General features: G+C 52.6%; 1 protein-coding gene across 4 annotated transcripts in view; it reads left to right on the top strand.

Annotated features, from left to right (window-relative positions):
• ASTN2 (astrotactin 2) overlaps window positions 1-27,246 on the top strand; it is a 324,472-nt gene that overhangs the window by 181,073 nt on the left and 116,153 nt on the right. For all 4 annotated transcript variants that reach the window (XM_051807886.1, XM_051807888.1, XM_051807887.1 and 1 more), the window contains exons 12-15: window positions 4,767-4,933; window positions 6,947-7,135; window positions 25,823-25,947; window positions 26,338-26,442. In XM_051807886.1, coding sequence (XP_051663846.1) covers window positions 4,767-4,933; window positions 6,947-7,135; window positions 25,823-25,947; window positions 26,338-26,442 — 586 coding nt within the window. The remainder of the gene's footprint in view (window positions 1-4,766; window positions 4,934-6,946; window positions 7,136-25,822; window positions 25,948-26,337; window positions 26,443-27,246) is intronic.

The raw sequence follows: 27,246 nt of genomic DNA on the forward strand, positions 1-27,246 counted from the left end.
GTGTCAGTAATGATTTTACTTCCAGTGACCCCCTCGCCCATCTCGCTGCTAATGAGCTTTGTAAACGAGAAAGTGAGCAAAGGCTCTTTTTTTTTTTACCTAACATGAGCATGGTCTTGTCCAGATATTTATTTTCCTAAGGCACAACCTTGTACAGGTTCTGTCATGTGCTTGCATTCTTTCCTGAAGATGATCTTCCTCTTGTTGTGTTTGTTCTGGCCATGCTGAGGACAGTGGTGGTGGGCAGAGGAGCCCAGTCCTGATGGCAGGAGGCCACGTGGTTCCACATGCTGTGATGGGGGGACAGCAATGGGCACAGGTATCCCATGTCATTCCAGACCACAGCCCTGTGTAGCAGAGAGGCTGGATCTGGTGTATTCCCAGGGGCGGCTGCAGGCATGTGGCAGCAGGTCCTGCCAGATCTCCATGTCACCTTGGAGATGTCATTTAAAAGGGAAAAAAGCATGTTTCTCGAAAAAAACCCCAGATAAAAATAGCACTTCTTATTCAGCACATCCTTTCCCTGTGTGTACTCAGAATTCATTTGCTGACTGCAGTCACAGGAATAAGGACCTGGATGCTCTACCTGGCGTGGATGGGAGGGAATGGGGCTGTTGCCCAGCTGTGCCATCACCAAACCATGTGGAGCTGCTGGTGATTCCTTTCCTGCTCCACTGGCAGCAGCAGGGTCGGGGCCTTGGAGCTGTGGGTCACATTTAGCCTGCAGGATCTGTGTTGTCAGTGCTAGTGCACAGCACAACGACAAACTAAGTTTTCTTTCCCAATGCCAAGAGCAATTTTCAGGGCTGTCTGTTGTCGCAGAGAAATCAGTTCAATTCTGCATAGACGGAGTGGATTTGCAAGGCAGTGGAATTACATTTGTGTGGTAACAGCTTCTCCTTGGCATTTCAGAGCAGACCATGAGCTGGAGTCTCTCCCTGTATCTCTGTTCCTCTCTGTAGGATGGATTAAGTAGCAGACCTTCTTCCCAAGCTCTGAGATATTTTTGCTGGTCAGATCTATGGGCTGGGAATTGGAAGTGAACCCAAGCAGTGTGGGTCTAACAGGGTAAACCACAAACAGCTTTTTCTTTTGAATTGCTGGCTAACAGTGTGTAGGATCCATCCCGTATCCCGATGAGGGGCTTGCACAAGTAGATGACCAGAACCTCCTGGGGCACCACGTCTTGCCAGCTTTCCTCCCACCAGGGAGGGATGTGCCACCCCTGATCGCCCAGACAGAACTATTGACCGAGTTGCTTATTGATTTTCTAATCATTTTCCAACACAGCCCCCCGTCCTGTGTCACTGCCAAGGCAGATCGCAAATTGAACTGCAGCTAAATTGATGGGGGATTGATTTAAACTCACCATAATTATTGGTTCTCTGCTGCCCAAGCTAGGCAAATCAATGTCAGCAAGAACAGATGTGCTCCTTTACAAAAGCTCAGCGAACATAAGGTGAGTGCTGATTTTGTAAGGCCAACCAGGAGCCCGAACTGACTCCCAGCACAGCCCAGGGAGTCAGGCTTAGCACAAACCAGCTTCTTCCTGGGTCATTTCTGACTCCTGTGGGCAAGAACATAGTTGCACCCAAATGGGCTTTGGTTTTGCCCTGCTCTGATCTGTTGGTGGGATCTTGATGGGAGATCCTCCACTCCAGAGGCAGGGAGATCTGTTAAAAAGCTTTATTAGTGCAGAGAAGCTGTGGCTGCCCCATCCCTGGAAGTGTTCAAGGCCAAATTGGACAGGGCTTTGAGCAACTTGGCCTTGTGGGTGCCATTCCTGCCCATAGCAGAGGAGTTGGAACCAGATGATTTATAAGGTCCCTTCCAACTCAAACCATTCTGTGATTTATTGTACCCACAACTGCCCCATTCACCTGTTCATCTGTGCAAACCCCTCCGTGCAGGGGGTGCTGTTGCCTCTCCTGTTGGTTTTGCAAGCTGGCACTGGTTGCTGAGCTTGTTGGATCCCCTGGTTTGCTGTCTCTGGCATCTTTGTATTCCCCAGCCCCACAGTGCAGGGACACATCCTGTATTTGTGTGTTGGCTCCCACAGCTTTCTGTCCGTGGAGAGCTTTGTGCTGTGGCACAGAGCTGGCTGGAGAGCTGGGTCTGCTCAGAGCTGGGGTGGATGTGGAGGGGAGGAGGTGCTTTCTTTTGCAAATGTTGTGCTGAGCTATTTGCCTGCTCTAATTAATGTGTATTAGGATGCTTAATTACAAGCTGAAAGGAAACACATTTTGTGGTGGTTGAAAGCCAAAACTGGAGGAATATCCCAAGGGTGGCCTGGAGCAGAGCAAGGCGAAGGGAGGGAGGGCTTTGGTGACCCACTAACCCAGTCCCAGGGAAAGAGCCATCTTCTTCCTCTGTGGGCTGGGGAAGATGCTGAGCTCAGCACATGGATCAGTGCCAAGGCGAGAACTCAAAGTGACAACTCAGAAAAGCCGTGGCTGATCCTCTGGCTGTGGCCCTGCAGCTACTGCAGACTTACAGTCCCATCCAGTTGCCTTCAGCACCCTGGAAGGTCCCTTGCGAGCTTGAGGGTGCTTGGGCAGAGCCCTGGACCCCCCCCAGTCCCTGTCAATGTGAAAAGAGCAGCAGAGACGTGGATGTGGTGCCGTGGAGCAGAAGATGCTGTTGCAGTCAGCCCTCCGTGTCCTCCAGGGAAATGCCTCCTCTCTGCCAATTTACACAGCCCTGCTTCTTACAGCAGGGCCAGCAGACACAGAGGAGACCACAGGAGAGAAGTGTTGTATCTGCAGATTCACAGACACTCTTATCCTGATCCTGTTTCCCAGGCAGTGAAAAGCACAGATTGTTCTAAGTGTCCTCTCCTCCTCCTTCATCGTTGTTCTGTATGTGCAGCTGGAAAGCTTCGTGCTCCCCTGTCTTCTGCTGCTTCCTGCCTGGTCAGGGCTACTGATTCCTGAACTGTGTCTTTGGGACCCTGACTGCTCTGCAGAGATGGGCAGCATCCTATTCCAGAACCTTTTGCTGCCAAGATCCTTTGGTTGGAAAAGCCTTGTGCCTTCCCTTCCCACCTTACCTGTTGTCCCCAGGGAAGGTGCTGAGGTTTGCAATGTCCACCTGAGCTTCAGAGCTGAGGGCATGGGAGGCATTGTGGGGTCTGAGGGATGACTGGCACAGAGGTCAAGACATCACAGTTGCTGCAGACAGGGCAGAAGCAGCTTTGGTGCTGCTGCCATAAGAAAATGTCACAGGATTTGTAGGAGGCGGTGAGAAATGGCTCATCTACAAGAAAGATGGGGATGAACTTTTTAGCAGGATAGGGCAAGGGGTGATGATTTTAAACTGAAGGAGGATAGGCTTAAAATAGATATTAGGATGAAATTCTTCCCTGTGAGGGTGGTGAGGCCCTGGCACAGCTTACCCAGGGAATCTGTGGCTGCCCCATCCCTGGAAGTGTCCAAGGCCAGGTTGGACAGGGCTTGGAGCAGCCTGGGCTAGTGGGAGGTGTCCCTGCCCATGGCAGAGGGGGTTGGAATGAGATGAGCTTTAAGGTCCCTTCCAGTCTGAAAAATTCAAGGACTCTGATTGCTCAGGGTGGGCCAGGACTCCTTAAAGCCCCTTTCTGCTGTCCCCCATGGGCAGTTTGCTTCTTGAGTAGCCAAGATTAAGTGTGGTTCAGCAGCCCATCTCCTGTCAGGACCCTGCCTGTATTGGTGAGCACAGGGTCCAGGGTTTCCTGAACTTTTATTAATATATACAGCATTTTGCTCACATGGAAAATTGATTTTCTTTTTTAAGCACGAGGTATAGAGGTTTTATAACCTTTCTTCTGCTTGACAGAGGACATTTATAACCTGCCTTCATCACTACCTATGCAAGCTCCCGTCTAACTCATCTTCAAGAAATTCCATAATGCATTTTTAATTGTGAGCTGCTCCTAGACAAGATTTATGTATTTTTTCAAGGACTGGCCTTTTTGTTGTTGTTTGTGTGCGTGTGTGTTTGGCAAAAAGGGATAAATAATGCAGGTGGAATAGTGCTTTAATCTGGATGACAATTTATCAATGGCATTTGCCACCCACTTGCTTTTTTCTTTTGGGGCAAGGAAAACAAGCCAGGGAACTGGAATTAAAAACTAGAGCCAGGTCTCCAGGTTATGTGACTTGGCATGGTTGCCTTGGCTGTAGAAAACTGATGAGCCTGGGATGCCATCCTGGCTGCCCCCAGTCCCACTCTGCCATGGGCTGGTCCTGCCCACAGCAGGCAGCAAGATCCTTTTGAAGATAATGCCAAGGCCACGCTTGCTGGCCTGCCTGGCGTGGGTTGAGATGATTTTCTGGATCCTTCCTGAGCCCTGAGGTGGTTTTCTGGGTTGTTCTCCGGTGTTGAGGTGTTTTTTCTGGGTTGCACTGGACTCCTCTGAGTCTCGGAGGAGCAGGTAACAAACCCAGAGGGTTGTCACACTGTGCCTTGCCCCACACTGGCCTGAGGCTTCATGGCTGTGTGATTTCACTGCCTCAGGGATTCACCCTCCTCTGGAGGGAGGATGGAGAGCAAGGCTTTGGCAGCAACCAAGTCCTTGCCCCTTTCCCAAAGGCTGTGCAAGGTGATGCAGGGCCCCTAGGGCTGCCCCATCCATCACTCAGGACAAACTCATCTCCTTTAGGTGTAAACTGAGTTCAGCAGCACTGGCTCTTGGATGGGCTGTGTTCTGGGAGGGCACCCACCAGGCAGGGGCTCCAGGGTAGGTGAGGACCCATGGGTGACCTTGCCTTGTCCCTCTCTCGCTGCAGTGCCCCGAGGACCTCCGACCCATGAAGGATGGCACCGGTTGCTACGACTACTCCAAAGGGATCGACTGCTCAGATGGCTTCAACGGGGGCTGTGAGCAGCTCTGTCTCCAGCAGACCCTCCCTCTGCCCCACGACCCCTCGTCCAGCACCATCTTCATGTTCTGTGGGTGAGTCCCCTCCAAGGCTTCTGCTTCTCCCACTGCCAACCTTCCTGTGCCACCCATCCCAACCCAGCATGCCCAGCAGCGGAGCTGGGCATCCAAGAAAAAGGCTGTATATGGAGCTGAATTCCAGCAGGGAATAAGGGCACCTGGTTTGCCTGTGGGCAGGAGTGTATGGAAGTGTGAGGAGCAGTTTGAGCAGATGCACCTTCCTCCTCTCCCCCACTGTGTGATGGTACAGTTTGATCTGTGACTCACTGTGAAGGGACCCAAAAATTATACATTGTGTGTTGGAGGGGGAAGATGGAGGATTTGTTTGAAAAACACTACTTAAATTTATTATTTTTTTCCTCCTCTGTGCCTCTCTTAAAATAGAGTTTCATCCCTGATTTTGGCCGGGATCCTATAATCCTACACAATTTAGCATTTTCTCTCAGGAAGATCTCCCTGGCTGCAGTGTGCTCTAAAAGGAGCTCAGTGATTATCTGGCTTTATGCTGCACAGCTGCAGCCATCCATTGCCCACCCCTGCTCTGCTGGCTGCATCCCATGCCTGATTCACACTTCTAGGCACACCCAGGACCCTTCATGTCCCAGTGGGAAGGATTAGGTGAAGAAGAGGAAAAGGAGCCCTTTTGGAAAGGAAATGCCCGCAAGCAAGAGGGGGAGCAAATTCCTAACAGTAACTCAGAGGGGTTACCCTGTCAAGTCTTGATGCTGCAAGTGCAGCAGAGACCTTTTGCAGCCCTGGCTGCTGCCTGGGAAGAGCAGCACAGGGAGCTTTGCCTGTGCCAGCTTCTCCTTTATTTATCCCTTTTTGCTGGATTGTTGTTTTTTTTTTTCCTCCAATACTTTCTTTTTTTATTGTTGTTTAGCAGCAGAGAGTGGTTGAGTCACCAAGAGAGAGCACATTGCCTGTTCCATGCCTGCAGAAACAGTTGGAAATCCATATAGGCATCCTTTGTAGGGAGAATCTAGGAAACCTGGGGACACTCTATGGTCCCCATCCATGTCCATGCATTTCAGTCTTCCATTCCCCAAGGACAGAGACTGTTTCCCAGGTTTTTTCTTCTTTTTTTTTTTTCCATAATCCCTTTTCAAGACTGAGCTGCACTTTGGGAACAGGCAAGGAAAAGTGCGACAGACAGGTGGGAGTTTCACTTGCAGCAGTAAAATGCAGCAGAGGAATGAGAGGGGGAAGCAAGCCTGGATGGAGGTGGCAGTGGTGTTAGCAGAGTGCTGTGGCTAAGGGGAGGAAGGGGCAGGCAGGGAACAGAGGTTTCCCTGTCAGCTGGGAGCCACAATGCTGGGGAAAGAGCTGGAGGAAGAGGAGGAGGAGGGAGGCAAGTTAAGCACATATACAAAATATTCCACGGAGGTTTCCAGTGTCTGCAGTTAAATCACATCCCTGCTGCCTGCCTCAGTTTCCCTTCCTGTCTGTTGAAGGTGAGCGTGTGCATCTTACCCACAATGTGCTTGAAAGTGGGATCAAGGACCAAAGGAGCAGCCATGCTGGAGCTGCTTCCTTGCAGGAGAGCACTGCTGGGTGGAAAAAGGGGCAGGAGCTTGGTTTTGCTTTGCTGTGGCCTGGGGAATGTTTGTACCTGAGCAGCAGATGCACAGTGGGCTCAGCTCTGCTCTCCAGTGCAGGGGCAGCTCCAGGCAGGACAGCATGGAAACAGAATGGTTTGGGTTGGAAGGGATCTTAAAGACTGTCTTTTCCAACCACCCTGCCATGGGCAGGGACATCTTGCACTAGACCAGGGTGCTCACAGCCCTACCCAACCTGGCTGCAGGCAGATGGGGCTGTGCTGCTGGAGGAGGGAGGAGGATTGGGAACCATGTGCTTGTTTGCTGGTCACCCATCCCAGCCTGGGCAGAGGATTTGAGCTCTGTGACCCCTTCTCCTGCCCAGGCAGCTGCTGCAGGTGTTGGTGGTGCTTGGCTGGGCTTGGCAGAGGCTCGTGGGGTGGGATGCTCTGTGCCTGGCCTATCTCATGTAGCTTGTGGTGCTCCTCAGGTGTGTGGAGGAATACAAGCTGGCCCCAGATGGGAAGTCCTGCCTGATGCTCTCTGACATCTGCGAGGGCCCCAAGTGCCTGAAGTCGGATGCCAAGTTCAATGACACCCTTTTTGGGGAGATGCTTCACGGCTATAACAATAGGACCCAGCATGTCAACCAAGGCCAGGTGTTCCAAATGACTTTCAGGTATGTCCTGGTTCTTCTCCTAGTCTTGGGAATAGCAGGATGGTGAGACAGGACCAAGGTCCAGTGGTACAAAGGCAGCATCTCTGATATGCTCACTAGGGGAAGAGAACAAGAGGACAATAAGCATCTGTGGCTTTCCTACTTGCTCATCCTTCCCACAGGCAGCAACACAGGACCCTCCTGGGCCAGTGTATCTCTCATCAGATGAGTGTTTAATTGTGTTTTGGGGCTTTTCTCAGTAGTGTTGCCTCATCTCTTTCTGAACACTGATGTCTTTCATCTCTACAATATCCTGTGACAATGAGTTCCAACATTTAATTGCTGTAGGAGGAAAGAGCATTTCCTTTGGCATATTTTCGGCCTATGCAAGCTGGTTTTATTCAATGTCCCTGTTACAGCACTGGGAGGAGCTGTGGATATAGCATGATAAATAATGTAAATGAGCTGGAGGTAAATACCTTCACCTTGCAGTGCTCACAGAGGAGAGCTTGCTGAATTCAGGGCTGGACAATGAGTTATTTGGTTATTTTTCTTCAGTTCTCCTGACTGCAGCTGTATTTTGATCAGGTGTAAGGCAGGGTGGGTGTATGAGTTTGAAAGCAGCAGCACTGACCACAGTCAGGAAAGAATCCAGCTCACATCCCACCCAGACATGGCTCTTCCCTGCCCAGCACCTGCACTGAGCGTTTCTTTCCTGTTTGGGCACAGAGACCTCATTGCTGCCTCCGATTTTAACTGGAGCTGTGGGTGCTCACCCCTGCTGACCACAGAGTTTTGCTGGGTGCTCTTCCCCAGCTGAGTGCAAAGCTTTCCTGGCTGTGGATTCAGGCTGAACTCTGGCCTTCTGCTGTCTTGGTGACAGAAGCATTACAAGCTCCATCAGCACAGAGGTGCCAAGAAAGCCGCAGCCAGCGGAGTGCTTAGAGCCAGCAGAGCCTCAGCCTTTGCTGGAAGTGAGAATTGACAGGACACAAAGGCAGTTTTCCCACTGGACTCCTCTTTACTTTCTCTCCCTCACACATTACAAGCATCAATGTGTCCATCAGAGCAGAGCCAGGGCTGCAGAGATGAAGTTTTCCAGGAGCTAGTGTGTCTAAGGGATGTTTTGTCGCTTCCAGGTAGCAAATGTCCTGTCCTGTCCTCATAAATCCCAGCTGGAAAGCACACAAGGTTGTCTGTGGGGTTGGTTTATCCTGGGATTATCCTAGGTTTATCCTGGGGATGGTTTATCCTTGGCTTCTCCAAGTTTCCTGGGGATGGTGGGTTTGGGCAGTGCAGGGCTGGATCAGGAGTGTTTTGTGCTGAAGCTGCCCTTGGGATTAAACACTTGAGGTGTTAGGATGGCACCTTCCAGGGGCCAGTTCCCAAAGCCCCTGGGGCTCTGCCTGACAGGTTTTGTGGCTAAAAGAAAGGGCTGTTAGTGATCCATCCTCCTTCCCACATGCTGGACGGGATATGGCCGAGGTGTGGGGAAACTTTTCCCAGTGAGTGGCTGCACAGTGACAGCCAAGTTCTTTGCACAACCTGCTGTCCCAAACAGGATTTTTCAGTGTCCTAGTCCCAGGTGTAACAGCTGTGAGGGTCAGGGGAAAGCAGGTCTGAAACAAGAGCAACCTGCAGAGCTGCCCACGTGGTGCAGAGTGTAGCGTGCGATGAACTGGCTCGGCTGAGCTCAGAGCCTGGAGGGAGGCAGCACATCTTTCTCCAGAAATACTTCCAGCAGCTTGGGAGGTCAGGACAGCTGCCCTTTCCCATTTGAATGTCAGCTCCAGAGGCAGCAGGCAGGGATGAGGAGGGCTCAGTTCCCAGAGCACAGTGTCCTTCCCCACAGCCAGGCTGCCCAGGGTGTCGGTGGGTTACGCCGTAGAAGCACCATTACATCATCTCTTAACAAGGGAAGAGAAGGAGGTTAATGGAGAAGAAATTATTAACTAAAAGATGTAATTTGCCTCTGATTTTCATAGATATTCAAGAACCTCTCTGAGCATTAAGACACCAGCTGTTAGAGAAGCCCTTAATTTGGTGCATTTGAAACATAGCAGGAAGCTGCCTAATACCAGGGATTAAAAGCCTGTTTCTGCAAAGCAGGAGCAAGAACCTGCTATCAGAACAAGGGGCTGAGTATTTTAGAGGGATTTATAACTGCTGGGATCCTTTAGCTATGCAGATGTGACAGTCCTTTGAATGGTGTCTGCTTCCCATGTCGCCACATCTTCAGTGTCTTTAATAAATAGGATATTCTGGATTTGCCAGGCATATCAGCATGGTGTTGGGAGGGAGTCTTTGTGCTGGGAAAAGCTGCCTCACACACCGTGGCCTGGGCAACACCTATCAGTTACCACAGAATTTCCATCCCATTAGGATCAGGGGGGTGTCTTTGCCATCTAAGGGGCTGCAGCACTGATTGGAGTCTCTGTCCTTCTGGTGGCTGTGTGGTCACACAGAATCACAGATTGGGTGAGGTTGGAAGGGACCATAGTGGGGCATCTGGTCCAGCCTCCCTGCTCAAGCAGGGCCATCCCAGAGCACATGGCACAGGACTGTGTCCAGACAGTCCTTGAATAACCCAGTGAGGGAGAGTCCACACCCTCTCTGGGCAATTTGTTCTAGTGCTCGGTCACCTGCATAGTAAAGAAGTTCTTTCTCATGTTCAGGTGGAACTTCCTGGGCATCAGCTTCTGCCTGTTACCTCTTGACCTATTGTTTAGCCCCACCAAGCCTGGCCCATCCTCTGACACCCTCCTGGCCATGCTTGGCACTCACTGGGATGTAGCAGGGGTAGCACCAACAGCTTTAGTGTGTCTGACCAGCTGAAGAGGATGGGGATGTGCAGCAGGAACCTTCAGGATGCAGAGTAAGGATGGACATGGGAATGCAGCACAGCAGGCTGGCAGTGGGAGAGCTGCACACCTTGGGAGGTCCCAGACCAACACGCTGCCTCAGATTTTGGTTTTTCCCTTGTAACCGATGTCATTTTATGCAAGGGGGGTCAGGCAGCACCCAGGGACTTCAGTGGTGTGACTGAGGAGATGGGAATGCCCAAGAGAAGGATGGAGGAAGTAGATACTGGCTGCTGAGACCAGCCAGAATGTACCCACGGCAGGGCTGGGCAGCAGGCAGGCTGGTTCTTGCTGCACTACGTGTGCTCCATGTAGACACCAGCACTGATGGAACAACTTACTGTGTTGCCTAGAGCCTGTCCCTGCTCCCGTGTCCCTTTGTGCTGGTGCCAAGGACCCTTTCCCCATCCATCAGTGACAGTGAAGCCACCAGAGGCCAGCAGGATGTGATCACCACAGCCTCCCTGCAGCTCAGCCACCAGGAGTTAGGAGCTCTGTGGACACCGTTTTCTGTACTGAGGTGGCTTAATAACCACTAATTATTTCTGTGGAGGTTGGGGTGATCTGTTGGACATGCCAGCATCAAGGTTCCTGCTCAGAGGATTGCCCCATGTCAGTGCTGCTGCTGCTTTTTTATTGCAAGGATTTAAATCAAAGCACTCCTCCAGTGTTGCTTCTCCTGTGTGGTCCCTTGTGGGTGCTTTGGGAGGGGTCAGAGGAGGGATTTTCCATCACACATCAAACCCCCTCCTTGCTCCTTCCACCACTGAGCCAAAAGCACATTCAGAGCCACCTTCTTCTGGGCACCCCTCTGCTTTCTTTAAAAAAGGTTCTTCTCATAGACAAAATGCTGTGTGGTGTTAATAAGTAGATAGGACTGGAGCTGATCTATTCCAGTCACACCTTCCAGTCTAGCTGGGAGGCTCAGCAGCAGATCCAGCTCACTAAAGACTAGATTAGAGCGATTTTCCCCCTGTTGCCTCACGGTGGGGCAGGGCCCAAACTCCGTGCCGTTCCCAAATCACTGAGGAATTATTTTCCAAATGGTTTGTTTGTTCGTTCTTTATCTGTTTTTGTGCCGTCTCTTTGCCATGAGGGAATAGTGATTTTTGTTTAAAAGCTGTTTGCAGTTTCAGACTGTTGCTTTTATGCCATTAATAGGGAGAAATCCCAAAATACTGCCTGTGGAGCCAGCTTTACTTACTGGATTATTGCTGCATGGCAAACAGGATGTCAGAGCAACGTGGGGCAGAGCACTCCCCAGGAACATCCATCTGCCCTGACCAGGGTCCCTTCCTATCCCTGCCTCTGGCTCTGCTTCTGGTCCTGGCTCTTGCTCCAGCTTCCCATAGCCACAGGACACAGGGAATGCCCCACGTAGCCCCCATTTGATTCCCTCCCAGCAGAGATGCAGCAAGTCTGGGGAGTTTCAGGGTGTTGAGGGGCAGATAAGGAGCCAAAATTGTTTGCTTGCTGGAGGGAGGGAAAGGATTCATGTTCCTGCTCCTGCACTGCATAGACTCTGCTGAGCACCTCGTGGTTTCCCTTCTCCATATCCAGGGAGAATAGCTCTGGAGGATCCAGGGATGCTGTGCTGTGCCATGCCATGTCGTGCCATACCATGCTGTACTGTGTCGAGTATTGGAAATTGGTCCTTGTGGGATGCTGTTCCTCCCACCCCCCCCTATAAAATAGGGCTGCTGCTTCTTTCCAGCCTTGGGGAAGGAAAAGGGCAGGTTGGAGGTGGTGCTGAGCACAGCTCCGAGGTGGATGGGGTTCCACGGAGAGGGATGGGTACCCACCCCAAGCGCTGCCAGCCCGCAGCTCTGCCTCCACACAGCTCCATTCATGCTGTCAGGTCACTGAACTGATGCAGGGAATTGTCATAATATTGATGGGGAGTTTGGCAAGTTAATTTTAAATCTGTCACTCCTTCCCCTCAACGCTTCTCAGCCCTTAATAAACCAGCACAGTGACGGGGGGGTGAGCTAGCAGCTCGGCACCATCCCTTCCAGGGCTGTTTTGGGAAACATCTCCACTCTGTCGTACCCCCTGCACCTCATGTGAGCTGCACCTGGCTCCTTCCCACCCATGGGTGCTGCCAGGGGCTGGGATGGGGGCTCAGCTGGGCACAGCATCACATCTGGGTGTGAGAAGCCAGTGGGACTTTGCTAGTGGTGTGTGGCTTGGAGCTCGTGAGTCAGCCGTGCTGGGGACATCCTGCTCCCCCCCAGCATCACACGTGGAATGCCTATAACTAGTTAAATTAACACTGTTGATTTTTTCCTATATGATTCCCTCTCTTTGAAACCTCCAAGCCCAGGAGTTATAATTGCACTGTTTATTATTCCTGTGCTGGTGAGCTCAGCACCAGCCCGTGCACCAATGCCTTGTTTACCTATTACCCTTCAGGCCAGGATAATGGATGGATCTCTTTTCCAGTGGCTGCCTTCCATTTCATTCCTCTTTTTATTATTTGTTGCTGCAATTCTATTACCTGTTCACAACTCTGAAGCCTCTGACATGCTAGTTGGAAGCAATGATGTCTTTCCAAGCCAGGCTAAAGCCTCACGCCGTGGTGCTCAGTAGCAGCTAAGGGGTTGTGAGCAGTTTAGCAGGTCTGTGAGGGTGGGATAAGTTGTGGGATGTGATGCTCCACTCCTGGTATGTGCTGAGCAGGAGCACTGCCTGCTGCCAGCCAGGGATGCTGCCCACAGAGCAGAGATGTCCTGGTGCCTGTGTGGCCATGCCAGACACAGCAGCTTTGCATCCTCTAAAGGGCCCCTCTCTGAGCTGATTTTCCTCAATCCCATTTTTTCCACCTCACAACCTGGTGTTGGGAACATCCTGGCAGCTTTTTGAGTCCATACAGCACTTTTCAGAGCCCATAACAGGTTTCACACATGTGCTTTGAGCACACCTTTGCTGGCAGGCTCAGCAGTGAGATTTTTATCACTCCGTTCTATAAATGACTAATGCAATTAGCACCCCACTCCATCAGTTGGGTCACTGTTACATCCCATTCCATTTCAAAGTTCTCATTCCACCAGAAAGGAGGACAGATCATGTGGCTTTGAGCTGGTGTTCTGCAGCCATGTGCTTTTGCATCAGGTTGGAAGCATTTTTTTATTCTTCTAGAAAACAAAAACAAGTGTAGTGCCAGTGATACCCTAAAGACAGAGCAAGGGTCCAGAGTGGATGAGGTGCTTTGTAATAGAGGTTGTTTAGAGAGAGGTTCTCAGAGGTTCCAGAGGTTCTCAGGCTGCTTCTGTGCCTCATGCAGGTAGGATTTAGGGAGTGGGCCACTGTGTACTCAGTGACCATGGGCACAGCCATCAGAGCCAGCTCCTGCTGCCCCATCCCAGCTCCAGATGTGCCTCTGAGCTGCTCCATTTCGTTCCTGTCTGTGCAGGCAGCAGGGTAACCTCACACAGGGTTGGTCTCTGCTGTCTGACCATTGCCTGTGAGAGCCCCACCTCTCCCAGCCTGTACCTCAGCCCTGGCGAGGAGGAGGGGGAGGAACGGGGATGGCCAGAGTGGAACCTGCCACTGCAGCCAGAGCCCAAAACCAATTCTACATCCCTGATTGTGAGATTCAGATTAGGAAAAAATTCCTTAATCAGAGGGTGGTGAGGCCCTGGCACAGGTTGCCCAGAGAAGCTGTGGCTGCCCCATCCCTGGAAGCATCCAAGGCCAGGTTGGATGGGGCTTGGAGCAACCTGGGCTGGTGGAAGGTGTCCCTGCCCATGGCAGGGGGAGTTGGAAAGCTCTTGCAGGCGCTGGCACAGTCTAGAGCCAAGGCACTGCTGTCAGAGACAGTAGCAGCACCCACTGGAGCTGATGGAGTGTCACCCACGGGCTTTTGCTGGGTTTGGGGACCAGAAATTTCCTTTCCCTGGCAGTGGAGCTGCCACCCCTGCAGCGAGGGATGCTGAGGAGCTGTTCTCCCACTGTACCCCTGCTCCCCCGGCCCCAGCAGCGCGGCTGTGCCTGTGCAGATGTTTGTATTCTCTGCAGCTGATGAAAATATTCATTATCTTGTTAGCTGCTGCTGTGGCGGAGCAAGTTCGGATTTGCATTCCCAGAGCTCATCACGCAGCGCACTCGGAACCTGCCACGCAGCAGCACTAATTGGGCAGTGCAGAGCTGAGCCCGGGCAGGGAGCCCTCCCTCCTGCCCTTCCCACTGCCACGCTGCCAGGCCCACAGGGATGGAGGGCAGAAGTGCTGGTTATGCCCTGGAGGCGAGGAGAGTGATGGAAGCAGGAGGTGGGGGAAGGCAGTAGCATTGGGGCTTCCTCTGTGTGTTGGCTGGGTTGGGAAGCAGTGAGGAGGAGTGCTGGTCCCTGGGCAGGGTGGAAGCAGGCAGTGGGATCCCAGTCTGGGAATGCTGCTGGGCAAGGCAGGGGGGTGTGTGTGTGTGTGTGTGTGTGTGTGTGTGAAGGTCCTGTCTCCTGGCTCTGAAAGCTTCTTGTGGGATGGGAGGTGCAGGGTCTGGGGGCATGCTCATCCATCAGGGAGCTGGGCTGGCACACAGGCTCCTCCTGCAAGGACCCTACTCTGCTCTTACCAGGGACTCATGTCCCATGATCCCTGTCCCCACATACAGCTGTCAGGGGGCTCAGTGAGGTCTTCTGGGTCCACCTTGTGAAAAGTTGATGGTGACACCCTTTTCTTGAGTCTCAAGCATGAGGAAAGGATAAAGGTTTGAGAGAGAGGCCAACAGTGTGCCCAGGTGGCCAAGAAGGCTTATACCAGCAACAGTATGGCCAGCAGGACCAGGGCAGTGATTGTCCCCCTGTGCTGGGCACTGGTGAGGCCACACCTCAAATCCTGGGTTCAGTTTTGGGCCTCTCATGACAAGAAAGGTGCTGGAGCTTGTCCAGAGAAGGGTGGCAGAGCTGGGGAAGGGTCTGGAGCACAAGCGTGATGAGAAGCAGCTGGAACAATCTGTCCAGGGCAGTGGTGGAGTCCCCATCCTTGGAAGGATTGAAAAGGCATGTGGATGTGGCACCCAGGGACATGGTTTAGTGGTGGGCTTGGCAGTCCTGGGTTAATGGTTTGACTCAGGGGTCCTGAAGGTCTTCTCTGACTTAAATGATTCCATGATTCTATGGAATGAGGAAGAGACACCCAGGAGTTTTCCCCCTTCCCTGTGCTGTGGGGAGCAGTCTGCAGGATGGACTTGCTGACCTGCTGGCCTTTCCCATATCTGACTTTTATGATGCTAATTATAGCTGGTGTTATTGCACAGTTAATCTGCATTATTAAGAGATGCGGTGGAGATTGGTTTTGTAATAACAGCTCAGATTTATGGAGTACCTTTCATCCCAGGGGGTCCTTATTGGTTTTATAGCCTTGCAGTGGTGGACAGCCTTGGAGAGAGGAATTGCTGCTTCTTCCTTCCTCATCTTACACAGGCTGCAGCTGCTCCTGGGCCACTTGGGACACATGAAAATAAGGGTTATGTTCAGCTGAAAAGCAAGAAGAGAGAGAGACAGGAGGGTTGGAGGCAGTAAGTTGTAATCACACAACTTTAAGCTCTGAGAGCAGTGTTTTTCCATCATGCTATGGGCACTGTGGTGGGCACCATTAGCATGGGCTGTGGGTTTGTGCTACTCACACCATGGAGCTGCTTCAGTGTCCCCTCCAGGGACAAGGCTGACACCTACCAGCCTGTGACTGCTCTTCCTCACTAGTGCCAGCACTGGTTGATGGAGATTGCCCATCCAAGGACTAAATCAGCCTGACATTGACTTAGCAATGCAAATCCTTGCTCCAGGCAGTGCAGTCAGGAGCAGGCACCAGCATGGGGATATCTGAGTGCTCCACAGCTATGCCAGCTGTCGAGACATACCTGCTTCCCAGGTAGCAGCAGGGCTTGGATGCAATCCTCAGTGCAGCAGAAAATCTTGTGTTACTCTTACCCATCCCAAGTGTTCTCTCCAGAGGCGGAGGATTTGCTGTTCCATGGGTTGTGGTGTAATTCCTGATTGCATAAACCTGGAGACAAGTGCTGGGTTTGGGCTTGAGCCCCAGTAGTTGAATCCAAAAGTGGTGGACAAGCTATGCTGGGAGCCCTCCTGTCCCCTGTTGCATCCCACCCATAGGGCATGTGGCATAACCCAGGAGATCTAAATCTTCCACTGCACGTGGTTCCTGGGCAGTGTGACCTGGCTTGGATGCTGGAGCTGTGGCTGAGTGCACAGGAAGGCAGGACCAGCCCAGCATCCCTCACCCTCCTCCCTGTGCCCCAGCAATGCTCCTCACTGCTGTGCTCTCTCCCTGCCCAGGCTGCAGCAGGGTGAGGAGTCTCCCATGGGCTGCTGCCTTTAATAACAATTTTCTGGAGATGAAAGCTCGGGGCGTTTGTGCTGCTTCATTTCTCCCCCAGCATCGGCCAAAGGAGCCCAGTGCAGGCAGAGCAGCCTGTGTGCCTGATCCCAGCTTTCCGGGGATGGTGCCACTCACCAGCTGTGCCTGTGCCCATGGGCAGCAGATGAACATCTGGAAGGTGTGATGGCACTGCCACTTGTCATCAGGGAGCCCGTGTGCGATGGCTGCAGAGCTGGGAGGAGGGAAGCAAAGTGGGAAGTGCTCCAGGGCACCTCTCTGAGCCTGGGAATGGGGCTGGGCTGTGCCATTCCCTGGGAGGACAGCAGGGGTGAGTTCACTGCGAACTGCCCTCACCCCACCCTGCACATCGTTAGTGGTTTTCCGTAATTAACTCCGCACACGAAACACGGCTCTGCAGATGTGGTCGCAAATTCCAGCTGATTCTCCATATGCTGTGACTGCCTGACAGTGCCAGGGAGCTGCTGCTTATGGGAAGTGTCCCCAAGCACTGCCCTGCCTGGGTACTGCCATTGCCTCCCTGCATGTCCCTGTCCCTTAGGACACCAGGCTGGTAGAGCTGTGGGCTGGCCAAGCATCCTTCATGGGCACCTTGGGCAGGCACTGGGCACCACTGGGGTCACCCCAGGCTCAGGATCCTGGCACAGGGGTGCTGGTGCAGCTGGAGCCCACGCTGGCACACGGGAGGTCTGGTGCAGAGGGGAAGTGGGAGCATTAGCTGCGTTGAAATGACTTTGTCGGAGTGCCAGCATATGAAATGTGTGGTGGTACTGCAGCCCTGCCACTGCCTGTGGCTGTTTTTCTTCTGCTTCTAATGGCTAATAGAGAGAAGACAAAACAATTTCTATTAGTTTCTCCCACGCCGCAGTGGGTTTCTTATTTTCCAAACCTCATTACAGTTTGTAATACCATGGTGGTAGTCAAGAGCAGTCCGAATCACCCTGGGGGGAGAGAAGAACCAAAGAGATATGATGTGCAGCCCAGTATTAACACTGCTCCTGGCTCATTTCCAAGGTCCCTCCTGATTCCTTTCCAAACTCTTACGCCTTATCTTCATCTTAAAGGTTAACGATGAAGCTTAGGAGAGAGGGAAAAAAAATATTTTAAGACCTCAAATTGTTAAAGAGAATGGATGTGTGTGCTGAGCGGAGAGCTGGGTCTGCATTTACATTGGAAAGGCAAATATTAATATTAAAGGGAGTTCTTGTGCTTCCCGGGGAGCTGCGGCTGGGCTGTGGGTTTCCCTGGAAAAGCTGCTGGTGCGAGGGGCTGCTGGTGTGTGGAGAGGCCATTGGCTGCACTTAGCTGTGCCCAAATCCCACAGGAACTGGATGCAACTCAGGCACCAGCCTCGCTCCAGCTCCTTGGGAAGTCCTGGCGGGTAGTCCTGGCTCCTCTGGAGTCAGTGGGAGTTTTGCATTTGTTGCCTCGTTACAAACAATGGCAAGGGAAGCGCCAGGGATGGAACTGACTGAGCAGTGCTTGGGAAGTGATTGCAAACAGCACCCAAACAACCCGTGGGAGAGGACCCGCGGCCCTGGCTCAGCTCAGCGCTGAAATCATCACCCACAGGGAGTGTCCAGGCATAGAAAAATCATCCCCACAGGGAGACCTGCCCACATCATCTCACACTGGCCACAGCCTGGTGGGCAGGAGCTCTGTGAGCTGCTCCAGGAGGTCTGTCCATCATCTCAAATCGTAACAGAGCTGGGAGTTGCTGAGCTTATGGAAGCCGACAGGGTCAGAGCCTCTGGCTGTCAGTGGGGGCAAAGATAATGGAGGGAGACACCTTGAAGAGCAGATACATGGAGCCAGACACGGATCCTCCTGGCAGACACTGAGCAGCCCCAGCCCTTTGCAGGTGTGCCGATTTCTCATCGTCCACATCAGATGTTGGGAATTCCCCAGACCTTCCAGTCCAGGAGGGATGGCACATGCCTCAGATGTGTCTTCCTGGCCCTGCCACCAGGTTCAAGGCTCAGGACAAGGCTGCTGAGGCACTGTGAGAGTGGTGGGACCCTGGCACAGGTTGCCCAGAGAAGCCGTGGCTGCCCCTGAATCCCTGGAAGTGTCCAAGGCCAGGTTGGAAGGGGCTTGGAACAACTTGGTCTAGTGGAAGGTGTCCCTGTCCATGGCAGAGGGTTGGAACTGGATGATCTTTAAGGTCCCTTCCAACCCACACCAGTTTGTGATTCTCTGATTCTTTTCCTTTTCTCCAGCCACGAATGTGTCTGATTTTTATTTTTTTCCTTCACTCAAACATGGGGTTTTTTTAACCTTTATTAAAACTTCTTGCAGGAAATCATGTTTAAGCTTAGGTCAAGCACAGCAAATTTCAACCTCAAAGGGAATAATCCGTATATTTGCAAAGTTCTGTAAGAGAGTGAAAACTAGAACTTTGCACAGGATTCCTCCTGCAGCCCTGACTCCACAAATAAGGCATAAATCCAGGTTTGTGAGCCTGCACGCTGCCTTGCTGCACAGGCACCAGGCGTTGCTGTGGGAACTGCAATTTCCCAAATTTGTTTTTACTTGGCACTCCATTGCAGCCTGTTCCCAACAGGCACTCTGAGGGAAGAAAGATCCACAGCCTACCACAGGATTTCACCCACAGGAGACACTGCCTACTGGAATAAATAAATAGCTGTGTAATGGTGAGCGGGGTGGGGAGAAGAGTAAAAGGTGATAAGCAGGGGCCGGGCTATGGATATTCCACCTGAACTTTGTTGCCTTTGCTGGCCAGAGCCATGTGCTGGTGGTGGACCTTCTCCAGCAGCACATCTTCCCACTGGCTCCCTGCTCCAGGGCTCAGTGGAGCACAGGAGGGAGATCTCTGCTCTTGTCTCTTGCCACTTCTCCATCTCAAAGCAAATTCCTTTGTGTTTCCTTTAGAAATGACTTCAGGACAGGATGCAGTTTTTCTCCATGATGGTGAATATCATGAATGTCATGTTCACCATCAGTGCTGCGGTGGTGGGCACTGCTGGCTGAGTTTCTCTCAGTGCTTGGTGGCATCACTTGGGGCTTCAGTGTTTGGGGGATGTCTGGAGATATCCGTGGGAAAATCAGGTTGGAATGGACCAGGATTGGAGGAGCATGATGCTGATGGGCTTGGGCACAGGAATTCTGGGGCCAGAGGGAGCTGCTGACCTGGGCTCGGGCATGAGTGGTGTGGAGAGTTGAGTTATCAGTTCAACACCAGCAGTGGTGATGTGAAAAGAGGTTGATGTTCCAGTGCGCTAATGGAGAAGGGAAAAGAAGTCACAGTCTCTGCTGAAACTTGCCTTTAGTTCCCAGGGAGGCAAAGGACATGCTGGGAGGAACAGAGGTGGTGGCAGTGCAGTGATAAGAACTATTTGTCTTCCTCCATCTATTTTGTACTTAAGAAACAACTGAAAAAAAAATCTCTGCTCAGGTTCTGTAGCTGTTTCAAGCAGAGTTGACAAATACCTTTGGATCAACTGAATTCCTGTTTTACAAGGAATAAACTGTTCACTAGGAAGGAATCCCATTCCCTGCAGTGCTGCCCCCACCACCTGTGCATTTCTATCTGGCTGCCACTGCTGTCTCAGGTCTTAAAGTCCTATGTCCAGATGTCATTTGCTGACTGTCCCCATAACTGTGCCATGGCCAGGGTCCCTGCATGGCACCACATTCCTGGTGGCACAGGCAGTCGTGGTGTTTGCAGTTCCTGCTCTCGTCCACGGTCCCTGGTGAGAGCCACCACCCTTTGCCCTGGTTCTTGCTGTTCCCTCCCATTCTTCACTGTCCTCAAAACGGGCACAGTGAGGGAAGAGGAGCCACGGTTCTGCCACTGAGGGTCTCTCACAGCTGTGCCAGTGTGGCACCACAATTAGTATTCCAGTGCTGGGATCAAAGAGCCCAATCCAAGGGGGAGCAGGAGTTAGGAAGAGGGTCCCAGTTGCTCCCAGCCCCGTGGAGGGTTTTGGGGCTCAGTCCAAGGGCAGATGGAGGGGATGGTGCTGAGCACCACCCCTGCAGACCCATCACATCACCAGCCTGAGTGCATTCCTGCAGGCACTGCGGCCCCAGCACCAGCGTGATTTACCTCCTGAAACACCTCAATTTAAATGCTAATTCTCCCTGAACCAGGGGGTAAGGCAGCTATTGAATATTGTCAGGCTGTTTATTGCTGGCACTGAAGTGGGACACGCTGGGGACATGGAGGGATGGGCAGCACAGAGTTTTACCTGCAGCATCAGGGGCTGATGGAAGAATGGGGGCGACGGCTGCAGCCACACCAGAGGGATCAGGGTTGTGTGTCCCCTCTCTCCTCACAGCCTGGTCTGACCATACATCACTGCAAACCATGGTTAAGGCTGAAAGCTGGGGAGCTGGAAGGGGCTCCAGGACCTGGCAAAACCCAACTAGTGTCACTTTTTTTATCCTGCCCCATTCTACAGGGATGGGGCCTCACTGAAATTAATGCCCAGTGAATTTGGAGTAAGTAACTGCTGGTTCAGAGGATTTGCATTAAACCTTTATAATTCACCACTTACCTTCTCCTAAGTGGCTGTGGCAACAGGATACTCTCTTTTCTGTCTCCCAGTGACTCCAGATCAATTTTTATTTTGGTGATGACAAGCTAAAAAGAAGCTATTTCTCAATGTCCCCGTGTCAGATGCAGGCTGGGCTCTCCTGAGCTTGCAGCCACCCCAGTGGGAACTTCTCCAAGGGAAAGTTGGGTGAAAAGCTGGCACTAAATCGCTGGCACTAAATAGCCTCAAATCCATCATGTTCTCCCTGAGCCAATGTGGGACAGAAAGAAGTAAGATTAATAAATAATTCTTTGCCAGAGCAGGCGTCCTCTCAGGCTTGCATAGCAGAAAGCACGGTCCTCGCGTAGGCACTTTGCTGAACATAAGCTCACTGGATGATAATGTGATTAACATTTGTAGCTGTGCTGGCTCAGATAAGGGTAATTAAATCTCACGCTTCAGGGCATAAGCTAATCACTTGTGGGGTCATTTTATATATATATGTTTACCCCTTCATGAATATACTTGCCCGATTGCTGCAATGCAGACTGTTTATCCGCTGTTGGTGGTGGGTGGTGGCAGCTGGTGCTTGGATTCTCAGTGGGAGTTGTACAGGGGCGAGGAGGGTCTCCAAAAGTGTTGGTGGGCACAGTCTGTCCTCAAGGCCATGTCCTTTGGGAGCAGAGTGCGAAGGGAGGACGCCACAGCTGACTGAGCTGAGGAGGAGAAGCTGCTCCTTCACCCAGTGGTGTTGCTAACAGGAAAATGAATGATCAGCTACCAGCTGACCTTTCCCTGCAGCAGGCCAGAATCCCACTGCAAGCTTGGCCCTGGCTTTCAGCATCTCAGCAAGGAGATGCAGTACCCCAGGGTCAGGATCGTTGTGCCATGGACCAGAATCTGCCAGCCATGGCCCCATCCAGGAGGACCACAGGACTCCACCTACTCCCCAGTGTCTGCCTCAAGCTCTCCTGCTCTCCCAAAAGCCCATTTTGCTCAGGGGTGCTGTGGGACACTGGTTTTTTTTGGAGGCTTCCCATGGGTTGTGTGAGATGCTGCCAGTGCTGCGGAGAGCAGCAATGCAGCCCTGCACTGCACCAAGCCACATGACCTTGGGGGTGGTGTTTAAGGTCAGAGTCCCCAAAAACATGGCTAGTTTGTGTATCTGGTGTCAAAAGAACAGGAGAACAGTGGGTTCTCACTGCCTGAGCCCCCATCCTGGTACCTGAGAACCTGTTACCCCACCAGCACCCTGGGACAGGGGAGCTGCTGTCAGTTATCTGTGTCACCAGAGGTAACAGGCATGTTTTATGACTCCAAGGTTACACCAAGTGTCCATCAAGGCCAGGATTTTGAGCTCAGTTTAATCCAAACAACTGTCTTCCTCCTCAGCCCACCCTGAGCCAACCCTGCTGGTACCAGAGCTCGCTAAAGCCTTTGGCTATTTGACCTTTCCCAGCACCAGACTCATTCATATGGAAGTCAGTTCCCTCCAAGGCAGGCAGGTACTCTGGGTTGGATGCTGTTGGGGACCAGGGCTGAGAAAGAGAAACTGCATTTCCTTGTATAATGACTCAGTATCTGCAAAATGCCCCAGGAGAAGCTCAGATCCCCAGCAGGAGAACACTGTGCCCTTGGGTGGATTCTGGAGAGAGCAGCGTGCTCGCTGCTCCACTGAGTATCTGGCAGCTGCTTCCTGAGTGTTGGGGAGATGCTGGGAGAGCAGAACAGGAGACAGAGGAGGATGCTGTAGGCCTAGCAGGTTTGCCTGGCTCCCCCCGATCCCTTTGGAATGATTGGTAGGAACTTCCAGGTCATGAAGGCATTGCTGTGCCTCTTGGAAACAACACGGAGCCCCAGGTGTGAATCCCACACCTGGTCCTGCTCCTGTGCAGAGGTGGCTCGTCAGGGAGCAGATGGAGGCACGTGCACAGGGATGCTGTCACGTCCTTCCCCTTGTCTGTGTCCCTGTCCCTCCCACAGAGCCCGATGGCTTTGATCAGAGCTTCCAGAGAGCACAAAAGCCTGGCAGGAACTCTTTTTTTGTGCCTCCACAGCGAGCAGCGCGCGAGCCACGGGTTTATTATTAAGGCCCCGTGGAAGAGGAGCTGCAGCCCTCTGCCGGCTGCAGATCCATGGAATGCCATGCCTTGGGCAGCTCTGGCAGCAGTGTCCCCTGCCTGGTGTGTCCCCATCGCCTGTGCTCCTGGTTTGCCATCCTGCACCAGCAGAGGCAGCGGAGGCTCTGCAGAGGGGCTGTGCTGTGCCCGCACCCTGCACCCAGCGAGTGCTCCCCCTGCATGGCTTTGGCTCATCCCTTCCTTGGGATGGCAGGGAGTGGGGGGCTGGAGGTGGCGAGAGGGGAAAGAGATGCAGGAAGGGTTTGGTAGCAAAAATGCATCGTGGAAGTGCTCCTGAAGTTCTGCCTTGTGCTGCTCCTCCTTTGTTTTACAAGAGCGTGCTGTGGGCACATGTTGGTGTGTGTGCCCACACCTTGGCTTCCACTTGCTCCTTGTTTTTTCTTGACTTTTCAAGTGCAGAGCAGTTAACCAAATGGATTGCAGAAGCCAGCCCTGCCTGCAGAGTGCATCTGTTGGGTTACTACCTTCTCATAGGGGCAGCTGCTGTGTGTGGGTCCCTTTGAGCTGGGAGTGTCTCCTCCAGCTCCTCCCTCCTTAGCTGCCCACACATGGACCACCAGCCCCTGAGGCTGTCCTGCCTCAAGGATGAGCCAGACTCATGCCCAGGGATAGCTGTTTTATGGGCTCGTGGCATAGGCAGGTGTTGGTGAGATGCTCCAGGTGGGTTGAGAGGGGGAAGAGGAGACGCTGCTTCTTTGCATCTTCTCTGCCCCGTTCTGGGGTGCAGGGGAGTGGGTGAACACAAGCTTCTGGTGTTTGTCATGCCATGTGTTTTTGTCTTCTGGGGCTGAGCTCTTCTGGCACTGCCAGGTCTGTCTCTTCATGTGAGAGAGCACTTGGGAAGGTGCCACCAGCCAGTGACATTGTCCTTTTGGGCATCCCCTCCTGGTCCTCTTGCAGGTGGGATGTGGGACTGGGCAGGCAGTGACCCTCCTGGCCTCTGTGCTCACCTCTGGTGCAGGGTATGGGGCTGAGCCATCAGGGAGGGGACAATCCCAATGCTCCAGGATGGCTGGCAGGCTCAGTGCAGCTGCATCCCGCTTTCCCAGTGCAGCATCGCGCTTCTCCATGGCTTTGGGATTTGGCAGAGCTGATGTTTTCCCTGCTTTGCTAAGGCAGAGCAGCAGAGACTCCAACACGCTCCTTGCCCTATTCCCTCCCGACATGCCTAATTTTGCAGCCCCATTTCCCACCACCCACACGGCTCCCGACTCAGGCAGTAATTGCAGTTCCCCCAGGGCTCAGAGCAGCAGAATGCTCCACCACGGGGATCCCACACCCAGCAGGATCAATAGGAGATTTGTGAGCACGGTGTGAGCAAGAGGCTTTTCCCCTCAGACAGATAAAGCACTTTCTCTCTGGCAGTGCCTAAAATGAAGCTCCTGAGACACAATCAGGTGCCGACAGCTTGGAGGTGGGGGTGTAGCAGGAGGCAGCTGCTGCCTGTGCAGCCAGGGAATACTGGCATGGTTTGGGTTGTAAAGGACCTTGCTAGTTCCAGCCCCCTGCCGTGGGCAGGGACGCCTGCCACTAGACCAGCTTGCTCAAAGACCCATCCAGTCTGGCCTTGAACACTTCCTGGACCCCACTCACGTGTTCCCATCGTCAGCTTCTCATCCCCGTGCTTCTCACCTGCCTCGGGGCTGGGAACATCCCCAGGCTGGTTGCACAGTGCTGTGGCCTCTTGCTCACCTCTCATTCAGGTTGCACTGGCCGTATCCTGGCCCCGGAGCAGTGGGAGGACCCTGGGGAAGTGTTCCCCGAATTCAGCATCTCACTGCAGTGGGACTCATGGAAATAGCCAGGGTGTCCCCACTTGCGAGATGATCATGGATGACGGAGCACCCCCCCAGGGAACGGGCTGTGAGGGGTAAAATCAGGGAAGGCGAGTGAAACCAGCTGCTGTTTAACAGAAAGTCTATTCCAAAAAACACAGCTGGGGCAGGCAGTGCCAGCCTGAACCTCCCCCTGGCTCCTGGGGCTGACCTGCTTTTGCAGGAACCTCCCTTTCTTCTGCTCCGCTGCCCTTTTGTCTCCGTACCTGGAGGACGTGGAGCCTCCTGGCCTATATTTTGGCTCTAAGATCAATATTTAAAATCCCCCCTCCTGTTTCCTTTGCGCAGGCGTGAGGCGCTTTCAGTTGCCGGGGGAGGCTCGTCTCCCAGAGACCTGTCTGTTCACCATTTCAAATAATTTCCCCGGTACCGTTGTTCTAGAAACAATTCATTAGGGGCCTATTATACAATGTTATACCTGCCAAGGTTAGGAAAGATCCTGCATGTGTAGTAAAATTGCACTGTGAGCTGTACACGAGAGTGGGTTTTTTTGGTGCCTGTCTGTAAAAGTGCTTTTTGCTCCTTTCGGAGAGCGAGTCGTCGGGGGGTGAAGCTGTGGGGTGATGGTGCTGCCTGCTGTGTGGAGCTCCAGCAGGGCTTGGTCTGGTGCCTCTTGACTGTCCTTATCAAGATGCTGTAGGTGTGGAAAGGGGCAGTTTTGAGGTGTGGCAGCTGTTCCTCTCTCCTCACCACTCTCTATCCCCTCTCCAGTGGCCCACTTGGAAAATCTGGGCCAAAATAGTAGCTGGGTCCCCAGGCTGAGAGAAGTTTCATGCTTCTGGAGTGCTAATGGAGCTGTGGTCCCTGGGGAGCTCATTAAACATCACCTCAGAGGGCTGCACAACCAGGGACGGGTTGCAGAAGGGGGCTGCAAACCCCATCCCCTGGTAGGGCTCCTGCTCAAGGAGATGTCCCTCACCCTCCTGAGCTGCCTGTCCCAGTGCCACTGGGGCAGCTCAGCCCCGCTGCCCGGCCGTGCCCTGCATCGTTGCTTTGCAGTTGTCTTTTTCTCTCTGCAGGGAGAATAACTTCATCAAGGACTTCCCACAGCTGGCTGACGGGCTCCTGGTGATCCCGCTGCCCGTGGAGGAGCAGTGCCGTGGTGTCCTCTCGGAGCCCCTTCCCGACCTCCAGCTTCTCACTGGTATGAGCTGCCCCCAGGCTCAGTGCCCCTGGGGCAAGTGCAGAATTAAGAACCCCTTTTCCCACCCTGGATCCCAGCATGGTTGCTGAGAGGAATCAGCACCAGTGGCATCTCAGGGTCCTTTGTGCCATCCCTCCTGTGTGCCTGGGGCAGGAATAGTCTGAGGGCTGTGTGAGTCCCCCCCGACACAGATGGCAGCATCTCTGTCCCCATGAGCTCCCGGCATCTGCAGTGCTGGTCCTGCCAGCAGCCCAAGGACCCCGTGGCATCACTGCCAAAGAGGTTTCTGTCCCTCCAACCATCCCATTTCTCACTCCTCGCAAAGCAGTCGCCTGGTGGGAACATTAAGCATTCCCCAGAGCGTGGTCAGCAGTGGCTCTTCCTTTGCAGGGGACATCAAGTACGACGAGGCAATGGGCTACCCCATGGTGCAGCACTGGCGGGTCAGGAGCAACCTCTACAGGGTGAAGCTCAGCTCCATCACCCTCTCTGCAGGTGAGGGATTCCAGGGGCAGGGAGACGTGTGTCTGTGTGGGTGGGTGGTGTCCATCTGCCCCAAGCATCCCACTGACATTTCCCACCTCCAGGGTCTGCTCCCAGCACTGCTGCAGAGGCAGGCAGAGAGATTTTCCTCCTTTTTACAGGGTGGAAACCTGAGGCAGGGACTTTGTGCAGCTCAGCCAAGAGCTGGGGTCAAAGTCAGGATGAAGCCAATAAGCAACACTGTGGGGAGGATTCGTGGGGGGTGGCTGTGTGTACGTATAGGTATGAAAATCAGCAAGTACTTGAAAAAATGTGGTATCAAAAGGACCCAAAGCACTTGTAAAAGCAGGTCATATTAAGCCGGGAGTTGCAGATGAAGAAGGGGTGGGTGGGAGGATCCTGCAAATGTCAAAACATTTCACTTCCACGTTTTTATAGCTACACATTTTGTTTCAGAAATGCTGAAACATTTTGTTGCGACCTGAAATGTTTTGCCTTTTCATTTCAAAATAGCATTTTTTATTTAAAAATCAACGAGTTCTTAAATGGAGAGAGAAAGAAAAAAAAAGATTTAGTGCTAACAGGCTGCACAGCCCCAAAATGAAATAACCTGCTCAGAGCCGAAAAAAATACTTGGGTTCAGCTCACAATGAATTCTTCTGGCTTTTTTTATTAAACCAACCTTCCCTTTCAATAAACCAAGCAAGCAACCAGCCAGATAATCTCATTTTGGTGACAGTTATGACGTATTTTCTTGCAGTATGTTTTCCGTTCCACCACTGAACCAAAACGATGATATCAGCCATTCTAAATGAT

The sequence above is a fragment of the Manacus candei genome, unplaced genomic scaffold (genome assembly GCF_025592945.1).
Source record: "Manacus candei isolate 608988 ecotype Guabito, Panama unplaced genomic scaffold, ASM2559294v1 h1tg000071l, whole genome shotgun sequence".
In the NCBI taxonomy this organism is placed as follows: Eukaryota; Metazoa; Chordata; class Aves; order Passeriformes; family Pipridae; genus Manacus; species Manacus candei.